At 32.3% G+C, this 12,979-nt stretch overlaps 1 protein-coding gene across 2 annotated transcripts in view; it reads right to left on the minus strand.

Moving 5' to 3' along the window:
• Nucleotides 1-12,979, minus strand: part of LOC145255640 (uncharacterized) — an 89,753-nt gene that overhangs the window by 40,681 nt on the left and 36,093 nt on the right. For both annotated transcript variants that reach the window (XM_080114172.1, XM_080114171.1), the window contains 4 exons: nucleotides 11,072-11,183; nucleotides 6,682-6,856; nucleotides 5,268-5,328; nucleotides 4,032-4,167 (listed from right to left, as the gene is read on the minus strand). In XM_080114172.1, coding sequence (XP_079970298.1) covers nucleotides 4,032-4,167; nucleotides 5,268-5,328; nucleotides 6,682-6,856; nucleotides 11,072-11,183 — 484 coding nt within the window. The remainder of the gene's footprint in view (nucleotides 1-4,031; nucleotides 4,168-5,267; nucleotides 5,329-6,681; nucleotides 6,857-11,071; nucleotides 11,184-12,979) is intronic.

The raw sequence follows: 12,979 nt of genomic DNA on the forward strand, positions 1-12,979 counted from the left end.
AAAAAAGGCTTGGCTTCAGGAGTGTTATGACTTTGTACCTTATCTCATTGCCACTCCCCTGACCCCTCTGACCTGAACCCATTGGACTTGATCATACATTGAGAACATCAACATGACCACAACACCAAAGCCAGCCTGATCACCGCCATCTGCCGAGTATTTGTGGAAAAGGCATGTTCCTAGTTCTGGACCCATATCGAAGTGGTGATTGAAGATGAAGGCGGCTACATTTAATAGATGTCAGCTCTACTACATAAATAAGTTACCTGAATTGATTTTTTTCAATAAAATTTTTTAAATAAAGCTGTAGCGTTGTTTTCTTTAGGGTGACAAATTTATCGTTTCACCATGTAGATCAGACAATCTACTTAATTGGCCATCTAAAAACTTGATGTCCTATTAAGGGCAAACCGTTTCTGCAGGTTCACACATTAATGTTGGGACGATTAATCGGAATCATTATGGAAAAAATCCGTGCCTATTTTTCGATGCCAAAAAAGATTCTTTTAATTGTCTTTTCTATTTGAGTTTGTTTAAAGTAAAATCTTTCACTGCTGGTAGAAATCATTAAAAAAAAAAAATAAATAAATAAATAAATAAATACTTATCAATTTTTAAGTAAAACTAAAATCGATAAATCATTCCCCCCCCCCACACACACACACGCACACAAATGTATTTTTACTTCTGGGAAAATATCTGCACATTTTACATGTTTGGTTTGTTGGTTGTTTTTGTTTTACGGCATATCAACCCTTTTCGGGTTATTTAATGCCGAATCCAAAGATTTTGAAGAAAACTTTTTTAATAGAATATATTTGTTGTTTTCAAGTTGATTTCTATTTAACCCATAGTTGGAACCCTAACAGGTACTACCACTCCGGGTCAGAGTGGACCTGGGAGCAATGGTAATTAAAGGGTGGCTCCACACTCCTCAAAGCCCACAAGCTGGGGCCTCACCACTGGATATAGTTTAAGGTCATATCCAGGACCACATTTTACATATATTTTAACAATAATCAGCAGAAAAATATAACAACTCTAGATTTAAATATTTAAAGGTTTATAAAAAATCAGAATCGGTAATTTAGCACAGAATTGGTAATTGTATCGGAATCGAGAAAAATATTGGAATCGTCCCATCACTATCAGGCATGCTGTAAAAAGCAAGGGTTATCTGTAGAGCAAAAAGAAATCCGGACACCCTAGAAAGATATGGAAAGAAACCATCAGACGAAGCTGTAAAAAAATGGCAAATGGCAACAGTCACTCTCGACAACCATGATCAAGGAAGACTTAGAATAAGAATCAGCCAAATAGAATTGAATGTCAAAGGGAATGTAAGTAATCTATACTCCTAGAATTTTTTTTTTTTTTTGTATTGATGTTCATATTAAAACCCCTTTTTTTCTATGTATTTAAAAGAAAATATAGCTTTGTTATATATGGGTTGTTGAATTGCATTCACTAGCAAAAGATCTAGTTTAATTTGCATATTCTTTTAAACATTCATTTTAATTAATTCCCTATTATATTTTTTTCATGGGATGATCATCTTTAGTTAACTATGATGTGTAATTATATTCATGCAGATGTTCTACATGAATTATACTTGCATAATAAAGTTAAATAAACACAAACCTCTTTCTATATATATATATATATATATATATATATATATATATATATATACACATATACTCGGGTTTTTTTATATTCAAAAGTAATGGACTAATGAATTCAACAGCTATTTGTAGCAGCGGGATGTGAGCATGTTTATATAACAATAAACAAGTAATATATATATATATATACACACACACATATATATACACTTCAGAATAAAATTATCCAACAATCAGCTGGTATGGAAACCTGTGATTATAAGATTTACAAAATATTACTGGCAGTAATATTCTATAAGTATTATCCCATCTAAATAAGAATTGCTCAAGATACAAGATAGAGCAAATTAATCAAATTTTAGTGATTCAATGAATTTAAAAAATTTTTGAAGTGAAATGTTTGAGTTTCATATCCAAGATTTTTATTTTCTAAGGAAGACAAATTTCACACAAAGCTAATTTATATTTCTGGCAGTGTTCTTAGATATGTTTTGTACAGAAATTCATCCGATAAGTATCGAAAATTGAAAAAATCCGATCTTATAAAAAGCTTTTCTCTCTTATAGATAAAAAAAGAATAATTTTTACAGGGGAATATTTTACGTTACACCAGCCAAGAGAGATAATAAAAATTTCAGCATATCATTTCTTCTTAAAAAAAAAAAGATTTATTATAATCGGTAGAGTATTCGACTACAGCTCAAATGATTCCCTGTTCAAACTCGGATGTACCTCACCATTTCATTTTAATTTTTTCCTATCAACGAATTCAATTTATGATAAAAGAAAAGGTATTATTTAAATTGCCACAAATCATTTTTTCATTTGTATATTTTAAAACTAAAAAATTAATCAGAAGTGACTTTTCCAGGGCATTCATCGTCAAGCCCAAATATCAGCGGACGTAATATTCTAAACAAACACAGATGGAATTAGATGAACAACATTATCATTATTATTTTGCGGACAAATTATTCCTCATAATATATAATATTCAATAGAGCATGGATTCTATAATAATAGATACGCAATCTGCAGAAATTAAAATTCCATATTTAAGCATATTGTTTGGCCGGGCAATGCCGGACTGCCAGCTAATAAGTGATAAACATTGATAGTGAGCGAGTGATTACATATCTACCCTTTTGCTTGTAATAATATTTTTAGTCATTGGATTTTTTTGTACATCTACCCTAATAGTTTCAGTTCTCTTGGTTTTGTGTCATGTTCTTTCAATATTTCTAGTTATGTTCATATGAAAGTCATTCCAAAAGTAAGGCCTATTTTTTTTTTTTTTTTTTTTTTAATTCAAAAACTATGTCGCATTTCAACATATACAGGATTATTGAAGAGAGCTGGATCCACATGTGATTATATAGATTTTTTTTCCCAACGCGCTATCACTTTTGCAAAGTTTACTACTTCTTTAAAGTGACCACCTTGATTTTCAACAGGTTGCGATCTATTTTTAAATTGTAAGTGAAAAAGTACATTTTTTTTTTCCTTTCTTTCTTGGCAGTCACATTTAAAAGATGAATAAATTTTTATCAAAATCACCAAAGTGTTAACAAATATCTATACGAATAAAAGAGAAAGATTTTGTTTTGTGTTTACAAGAAAATTACTCGATCATTTTTCATAATTTGTACAACTAATTTCAACATGATACAAAGTACATAATGTTTTCAATTGAAATGTACAGTTTAAAAATATCGCTTATCTACACAAGCACTAATAACTACCTTACATTTTATTTTAGACTGTTGTACTAACAGGTTATTATATATCAACTACACATCTAAATACTACATAATCACATTGACACACCGGTTCCTGTCAGATCACCAAAGTAAAGCAATGTTGAGCCTGGTCATTGCTAAAATGAGTGACGAATTTGGTAATTCCAAGTGTTGTATGTAGGAGGATGTTGACAATGCCCTGCAAGAATTGCAAAAACCTAACAGGGATATACATGCGACTGGGGAGTGCTTGTAAATTTCATACTCCCATGGAACTTCCTCCTTTGGAGGAAGCCGGTTAAACCTGAATAGTGTTAGTGCTGTTTTACACACACACACACACACACATCTAAATTGTTAGGAAAAATAATTGCAGAAAAAAAAACAAATAACATAAATATCACTCATCTACACAAATAACTACCTTACACATTATTTTAGCTGTTGTACGAACAGATTATTATATATCAACTACATATCTAAATTGTTGGGAAAAATAATTGAAAAAAACAAAAAAACAAAAAACAAAACAAAGATCAGATAAACTGACTCATTCTGTGATTATCTCCCTTGTTTTTCTGTGATTATCTCCCTTGTTTTTCTGTGATTATCTCCATGTTTTTTTTTACTTTATTTTACATGCAGAGAAAAAAAAATTCTTTCATACCATACTGCACAGCCCCAAGCGATACAAGAGGGACGACACCCAAAAGGACGCCCGTTAGAGAAGGGTTGAGGACAAACATCACTGCTAAGGAGCCTGTGATCTGTAGGAGATATTGTAGCAATACTGACATGTTTACCTGAAGAGGAAAAAAAAAAAAAAAAGTTTAATTGTTAATTAATCATTAAAAGTTTCAAGTTTTGAAGTTTCTATCACTGTAAGAAAGAAGGAAGAAAGAAAAAAAAGAAAACAATTTCAAAGAAAAATAAAAGAGAAACAAAATTAAAAACAAAAAGGAGGAAAAAAAAAAAAAAAAAAAAAGGTTATATTGTACATATGTTTTGGAATGAAGTTTTCCAGAAAAAAAATTTCGCTTAATTTTATCAAGTAGTTTTTTTGTTTTTTTTTACAGTAAATGAACAATTTGTTATGATACCGAGCAAAAGGTAGTCATGTTTCGATTTTTAGGAAGAAAAGCTACTATATAACATGAGGAGGGAATGTCGGCGCTTTAAACTGAATTATCTCCCCATGGCGCATTAAAAAAAATGCAAACCTTCAACACGCCATCATAAAAACGTGCTTTTTCTCTGAAAAAAAAAAAAAAAAAAAAAAAAAAAAAAAACTACTCGATCAAATTAAGTAAAAATTTTTTTTTTGAGATCAGTCCAAAACAGATACATACAATATAACTTTTTTTTTTTTTTTGCGATATTTTCATTTTTAAACTGTACAAGCACCAAAAAAAAGAAACAGAAAAATTTAAAGAATGAATAAAGAGAAAGGTTAATGGAAGAAAAAAAAGAAAAGAAAAAAAAAGTAAACACAAAACAGTAAAAAAGAAGAAAATGGTAGACAGAAAAGAAAAAAGAAAAGTAAAAAGAAAAAAGTAATAAAGAAAAGAAAACGGTAATAGCAAAAAGAAAAGTGATAAAGAAAAGAAAAAGTAAAAAGAAAAGTAAAAAAGAAAAGTAAAAAAGTAAAGGAAAAATGAAATGAAAAAGATAACACAAAAAGAAAAGAAAAATACAAATTTTTTTCTAAATTGAAAAAGAGTTAAAAGAAAAAATGAAAACGAAAAGAAAAAAAAACTGTGGTAAGAACCCCCCCCCTCCCCCAAAACGTTAAGTATGTTCGAACAAGGGTTGTGTTATGACAATCATATTTGAAAGAAATAAATAAACAAGAATCTTTGGCTAAATTTCTAAAAATTTAATAAGAAAACAAATATAATCTCACTGTAATTGCAGTCTGAAGAACTTGGGTGTCCGATGACAGTCGATTGGTAAGTTCACCAGTCCTAAAACGATATGAAAAGAATAATCAAGAATATACAAACATCTAGCATATAAAGTTTTCTCTACATTAGACCTAGATAGCATTGCACCTGTCAAATCGATATCTGATTCTGCCTGCTCAGTGAATTATCTAATTTTACAATGAGAGCCTCTTTTTTTTTTTTTGCTTTTTGATTTTGTTGGAGATGGGGCATCCTACGCAATATCAGACATTCACCCGCTATTGTAGAAACTCCAACCAAAAGATCTCTATAAAGACTCGAACTGCCCATTTAAGTGCAATTGTTTGTATCTCTCTTACACTTGGTTCACTGGGTATATTTGCCAAGTAGTTTTTAAAATTCTTTTTTATGAGCCCAGTCGCGCTTATGATTTATGGAACAATGAAAATTCCATTTTTTTTTATACATAAGACATTGGTATCTTATCTTTTCCCTCTCAGTTCTATTTAAGCCAGCATCCTTAGGGATACTGACTTTCTTCCTCTAATCCTGTATCAATATGCAGGTTCAACAGTTTCAGTTTCTATGTACGTATGTAGGAATTGCATAGTCATAGTGGATGATGCCCGACTTATTTCTAATGGTTCTTTCTGGTATGTGTTCCCAGGAATTGCTGCTATCCTGAAAATTAATTATTAATGCAAACAGTTTCCAAAGACAATTAGCGAAAATTGAGTTTTGTTAAATTGGCCTAAGATTGTCAAAATTTTCAGAAAATAATTATCTCCTTTGTTATGATTCAAACTCTCCGGTTTCTTTTTTTAGCAAAACTCAAAATCTGCTAATTGTCTTCAAAAACTATTTTCATTCATAATTAAATTTTCTAGATTATCTTTTTTCGTTATTTTTGGACATGTTCATTATTGCAAAATGACAGTTAAGTAGATACCATTGGTTTTACTTGGAAATCAATATTTCGATTTTCGCATTTTGCTCTAATAACGAAAAAGGCCCCCAAATCGTAAGTTATATAGAGTGCTCTCCCTTTACATTTACGAATGTCGAAATATTTGTATTCATTTTTTTTTTTTTTTTAATTTTTAAACAGAAAGCAATAAAAATGTCAGTTTACAAAACATGTCATTTTCACATAAAAGAAAAAAAAAAGAACGTTCCAACCAATTATCAGAGGAAAAGACAAAAATCGTAAAAATGAAAATATTTTTAAATGACGATAACGGAAAAAAATTAAGAAAAAAAAAAAAAAAAAAATGATAACCCCCCACCCCCGAAAATATAAAATAAAAAAAAAACTCCAAAATATGAAAAAAAAAATAAATAAATAAATAAATAAATAAATAAAAAAACAGATAAAAAATGAGAAAAACGGAGAGAAAAGAAAAGTAAACTCACCTTGTTGTATCAAAAAAACTAATTTCTTGTTTTATGATATTTTCAAAAAGCTGAGATCGTAAACGGGCAACAACTCTCTGTCCGGTCAAACTGAAGATCCAGGAACGCACCATGGATGCCAAGGAACCCCCCAAATAGATACCCAACAGACTGAGCACGGTCTTGTTCAGTTCACCTGCAATACAGGAACAAAAAATAAAAGCTCATCATCAAGACAACACTACTCGTTAAATCGACCACGTTCAACATGTCGAAGACTTTGGACATTGTTGTTGACAAACTGACAAAGTGAATGTTTTGAAAGAATTACCCACAGAATATTCCAAATAGTGGGTTACATACTTGTAATTCATGCAGACGACAAATCCGCAAATAAATATTTAAATTTTTTATTCAATAAGCAATGTAAACTCACCTCCATTTTTTATTGGTTTGAACAATTTGTTTACTTGCAATAATAAATCATGAAAATATATATGGCAATTCAGCTGTAGAGAATTTCTCACATTTTATCCTTGTGAAGACTTGTCAGGCTAATGCATGGTACTTATGTTACTGCTCGTTTTTCTATCTACAGATATTAAGTTTGCTAGTTAGCCAATCAGATTCTTTGTTACTCCCATTTTCATCATCCATGATTCGTGCTTTTATCAGACAAAAGTTCAAATAACTTATATTTCACCTCTCTTTGTTTATTTTGGAGAGGTGTGAACCAACTTTCTTTGTGTATTAAAAGATGACTTTCTTTTAACCTTGGTGTGCTTAGATATGTTTGTTTATATCTATTTATCTACTATTATATGAAAGGAACTTTTGACTGAGTTTTTCCCTATAGACTATGAAACGACTGGGCCGATTTTTATGAAATTTAACACAAATGTACTTTATGTATCTAGCAATGTTTCTAGATAGGTTTTGTATTGGAATGCCTTTGATAAGTATCGATAATCAATAAAATTCGTTGAAAGAAGGAATAGACGAGTTTGACTAAAGTTAATACCTTACACAGCCTAACATCACAGGTGCATTTGAGAAGTTTTATTACTACACAAGCAGAAAGGCCCGGCATATAAAATCAACAGTAGGTTCTTTGATATGACAGGGGTGCGTTTGAATGTTTCTATTTAGAGCACAACTGGACCATGATACTTGATTTTTGCATTTAAAACTTTAATTCAAGCCATCATACGTAAAAATTTTATAAAATCAACAATAGATTCTCTACAGTGCAATGTAGATTACAATGTATTGTGGACTAAGTTACTGCGGGGAGGCAGGTGATGCTTTCTCTCAGTGCACTACGATGGGGCTCCAACTAGAGCATGCAATCAATCGATTTGATTTAAAAACGGGCGATTTAACTAATTTTGATGAAAATAAAAATATGGGAGTGTGAAACAGTCATTGATCATCATTCAATCCCAAGCAACATCAAGTCTTCCTGCTAGTATATATATATATACATACACACACAACAAATGACAAAAGTCTATATTCCAAATTTCAAGATGTGTGACCATCTTACTATTTATTACTTTAAGAGTACGTTGACATGCAAACTGATTCATGTAATTATTATGTCAATTCTTGAATTTATTTTGCCTTTAACTCATAAGAAAAAAAAGCACTTTTGAATTTTCAAAAAATAAAAAATAAAAGCATATAGGCATGATTACAAAATCCGAAAATTTTGTTATGCCATCTTTGAATTGATGCTCGGTTCGATTCATATTTTGACTTCATCATTCTTGACATTCGGATTGTCAGTCTTTCTTTATAAAAATATACTTTACTTGTCTTAAACTAGAATTTGTAAATTTATGCTTAGGGAGAAACCTTTTGTTATCACAGTGACAAAGATCAAATGATTGACACTGCGAGCGGGTTCAAAATCAAACACCGAATTCAGGCAAAGAAAACAAGTCAATGGTACCGACACATTCACACATCTAATAAACTTGTAAAGTTGTTAACAAAATCGTATTTGAATTCCTGTGATTACTGTCCTCATCTTGTCATTTTCACAGCGTTTCAGTCGATGTAACCTCCGATCTTTTTCAGATGTATTTTGTTGGACTCACAAATTTCAAACGGAACACTTTATATACTTCACAAAGGATGCATGCTCTCGTTCTGTCAGCCATGACTGCACAGACGTCCTAAGTAATTCACAATTGTATTTTTCAGAATTAAACCTTTAATCCTCAGGAGAATATTACTTTTACAATTGATTTTTTTCAAGTACTCTAACCACTGTGCCACAGTTCCTTGCAGACAGTTCTTGCATGAATTTTGGGAACCTTAAATCTGTCTTTTTTCTTGTTGTAAATAACACCATTTATTACTAATTATTATTACTATATATTACAAAGAGCATCGTGTGTATATATATATATATATATATATATATTTATACACACACAACGCTCTTTGTGTAAACAAATCGAGCGGAGGCATTTGGAGGATGTCAAAACATCGTTGATTCACCCACACTGCAGCAGCCGTATAGCACAATGGTTGGTTGGTTGTTCTGTTTTACGGCATATCAACCCTTTTCAGGTTATTTAATGCCGAATCTGGTGATTTTGAAGAACGATTTTTTAATATAGTATATTTGTTTTTTAAGTCATATTCTATTTAACCCATAGTTGGGACCCTAACAGGTGCTACCACTCTGGGTCAGAGTGGACCTGGGAGCAATGGCAATTAAAGGGTGGCTCCACACTCCCTAAGGCCTGCAAGCTGGGGCCCTCACCATCGGATATAGTTTAAGGTCATATCCAGGACCATAGCACAATGGTGAGATGCCTTGACTGTCATTTGAGCAGTCAGGTTTCGATTCTGGCATGAGGCAGTTGCCTGTCTAACTGCACTGATGAGCTGTGATACAGCAAAACAGTACTGTATGTGGAGGACTATATATATATATATATATATATATATATACACACACACACATATATATATACATGAAGTAAATCCAGGGTTCTGTTTAAAATTTCATCCACATTCCAGAGTTTGACAAGATACACCTGAAGAAGGTCAGAGGTTACACTGACTTAAACATAAAAAATGACTTTTAAGATGAGAACAGTAGTCCAAAGATCCCAAATAATATAAATAACCAATCTTCATCTCAAAAATTGTAGAAATGCTGTTAACAAACACTTAGACAAACACCCGTTTCTAAAATTAGTATAGATATTAGTCCAAATTATTTGGATTATTTGGACTCCTGTTCTCATCTTGAGTGTTATTTTTATGTTTTGCTCAATATAACCTTCAACCTTCTACAGGTGCCTCTATCTCATTTAACTCCAGAATCTTTCTTTCAAACTCGGGAATTGGCATGGAATATCGAATAAAACCATTTAATTAATCCACGGGGGTAGCATGCAATTCGGAAAAAGATGAGGAATTGCGGACAAAAATCTTCATTCATTCCACGTGGGATGACATGCTCTCATTCTGTTAGGACTTCTACCCAGTTATGGCTAAATAATTCACAATTGTATGTTTGCTGAGTACCAATAACACGGCTAACGCGATACCGAGTTGAATGCAACTTGTTTGTGTCGAGTTGAGTGTAAAGGGGTGCACAAAGGTTACCAGTGACATAGATCAAACTCATTGACTTCCCTTGACAATGCATACACCCGCATGCAGCAAAGGGTCATGAGCAAGGTCAGTGTGTTTTGAGTGCAAGCTGGTTAACGGGGTTTACCAACCCACACACACACCTTAATATAAATAGGGAACTTACATGTGTTTACTAGACAGTCTTCAGTTCAAGTTCGACAGTCCAGCCATCAGTTATTCTGAGAAGATGAAAGACTCCTTGTGGAGGAGATGAGATAGCGATGTATGACAGATAATTTGATAGAAAAATTCCCACCCTCCTCCTAAGGAGGAACAGAGAAACAGGGGGTGTAACTTTGACCGTAAAGCTGAATAAAGTTCCAATTGTCCAGAAAAATGAAACTTCCATCTATTGTTATGCATGAGAGAGCTTTTGTTCCAGGGGCACGACGTCTGGACACAAACCACTCGAGGACACATTAAGCGGTGCAAAAGAAAATATAAAAAGTACGTTCTGCCTCGTTTTTATAAATCCTTCAAAAAGGCTGATGTGTCGTAAAAGTTAACACTGACACGCAATATAAACAAACATGTAACATTTTGAGTGTTGCCTGCACTGAGGATTTAACCTTCAACCTCCAGAAGAATGTAACCTACCAACTCAATTTTACCAAGAACTTTATCCACTACACCACGGATCCTTGAAACATAGCTATTCGTCCTTAACTTGTCCTGGCAATTTGAAATTCAGTGAAATGTTAAAAAACGATGACAAAGTAAAAGTTTGAATAAAAAACTAATATTTACTTACTCATTGACTTCATGGCAGCGTCGACCACTTTACCAAAGAATAATGGTGCCAACATCTCTGTAATGCTCGAGAAAATAAGGGCTAAAAAAGCACAAAAGATCATCCCAGCTTCCTGGAAAAGAAAAAAAAAAAAAAAAATTGAGGAAACACAGTAAATATACACTCACTGTATACATAAGGATAATATTATGCATACAGCAGTTATTGTTTCCCAAAAGTTTTGAGAAAACTGGAAAAAAATTACTAGAAAAAAATAGAATCGGAGTGAAGATTGAGGCCGTACAATGCACAGCAATGCTGACAATATCCGAAATCTTGTGGAAAATCTTTGAATGCAGAAACCAAACCACATAAACAATGAAAGCTATCTACCTACAGCTAAGTTAAAAATCAAACAGAACAAAAAACTTGAAGTCACCAATTTCTTCATATTACTAAGTTATCTCCCTTGTTTCATATTTATACTGGGATTAGATATCCATTGTCCTCTGTATAGCAAGGAATTAGAGTTATCTGCTCTTAGTTCTTTTTTTCCTCTTGTAACTTTTTGCAAGGGGCTACTTTTTGGGTTGTTGTGGCAGTATTAGGAACTAATTTGGAAATAAAATTTTAACTCATTATTCAAGACGTGTGTGTGTGTGTGTGTGCGCGCGTGTGTGTAACTAGAATGGGCTAGGCATAGTAGTAAAAGGGAATTGGGGAGAGATAGAGCGAAAGAGGTTTTAATATAAATATGCTACACTTTTGTCCCGGGCAAGGCACGGTAACCCTGCTAGTAAATAAAACAGATGAAATTAAGAGATATAATTAAAAATAAAAAAAAGAAAGAAGCAAGCACAATTAATCTGGATGGTGACACGTGATCCTACAAAGAAGGTGCAAGGCATGAGTGGTACATATAAGAAAATACATCAGAATAGAAACAAGAGAATTAGAATAATTCAGACCCGGGTGAAAAAAAATCAGAGGTAAATGAGAAAAAGGGTCACAGAAAAAAGCCAATCAAAAAAGCTAAGAGATGTCGCAGAAAAAAAAAAAAAAAAAAAAAACCTAAGATTAGTATCATTTTTTTCTTGTGTGGGGGTGATCTATTGATTTTAGTTTCACTGGTAGTTTAAAATCAATAATTATTTATTATTACTACCAGTAGTGGAAGATTTTTCTTTAAACAAAAACCAAATACAATAACAATTAAAAGAATTGTTTTAAGGCAAAAGATTTTCAGATACCGATTCCAATACGTGTAAAATTTTCTATTTTCCTGATTCCCCGATTCTGATTAATTGTCCCAAATCTAATAGATCCAACAAATGAAATGACTATTATTTTAATCGTTTTTGTAGGATTAAGTTTTAAATAGGAACAGGAGTCAGTTATTAATCCTTTAGATCCTAATCCAATTAAGCAATAATTAACCAAAAAGATAAGAGGCGATCAGCAAAATTATTATTATTATTTTTCTTTTTTTTTACATAGGAGTCATCACTTATCAAGGCCTGGAGGCCACTCGAGGATAAGGGTTATTGAGTGTAGAGTAGTCAATGGGATAATATTGTAGTAATTGTTAGTAGTGGAATTTTGGTAAATTGGATTACTAAAGAGGATGGTTCCTCAAGAATTTGTTTACATTGGACTTGAAGACTACCAAATTGTAGTCAGCTCGAAAACAGGTAAATGGAAGAGAGTTCCACAGGCATGCAGTTCTAAAAAAGAAACGCCGCTCATGGAATCTATGTTTTGGTTTAGGCAGAGATAAAGAGTAGGGAAAATATTGGCCGTATCATCTTCTTAGCCATGTTGCTAGGGCCAATATATCAGTCATAAAGGGTTAGAAGGGTTATATTCGACTAACAATGTAAGGTTGAGCTTAAAGTTTTATTTGAGCCTCACTTCTAAGTTAATATCATG

Source organism: Euprymna scolopes, chromosome 31 (assembly GCF_053919585.1).
Source record: "Euprymna scolopes isolate OS-2025 chromosome 31, ASM5391958v1, whole genome shotgun sequence".
Taxonomy (NCBI): domain Eukaryota; kingdom Metazoa; phylum Mollusca; class Cephalopoda; order Sepiida; family Sepiolidae; genus Euprymna; species Euprymna scolopes.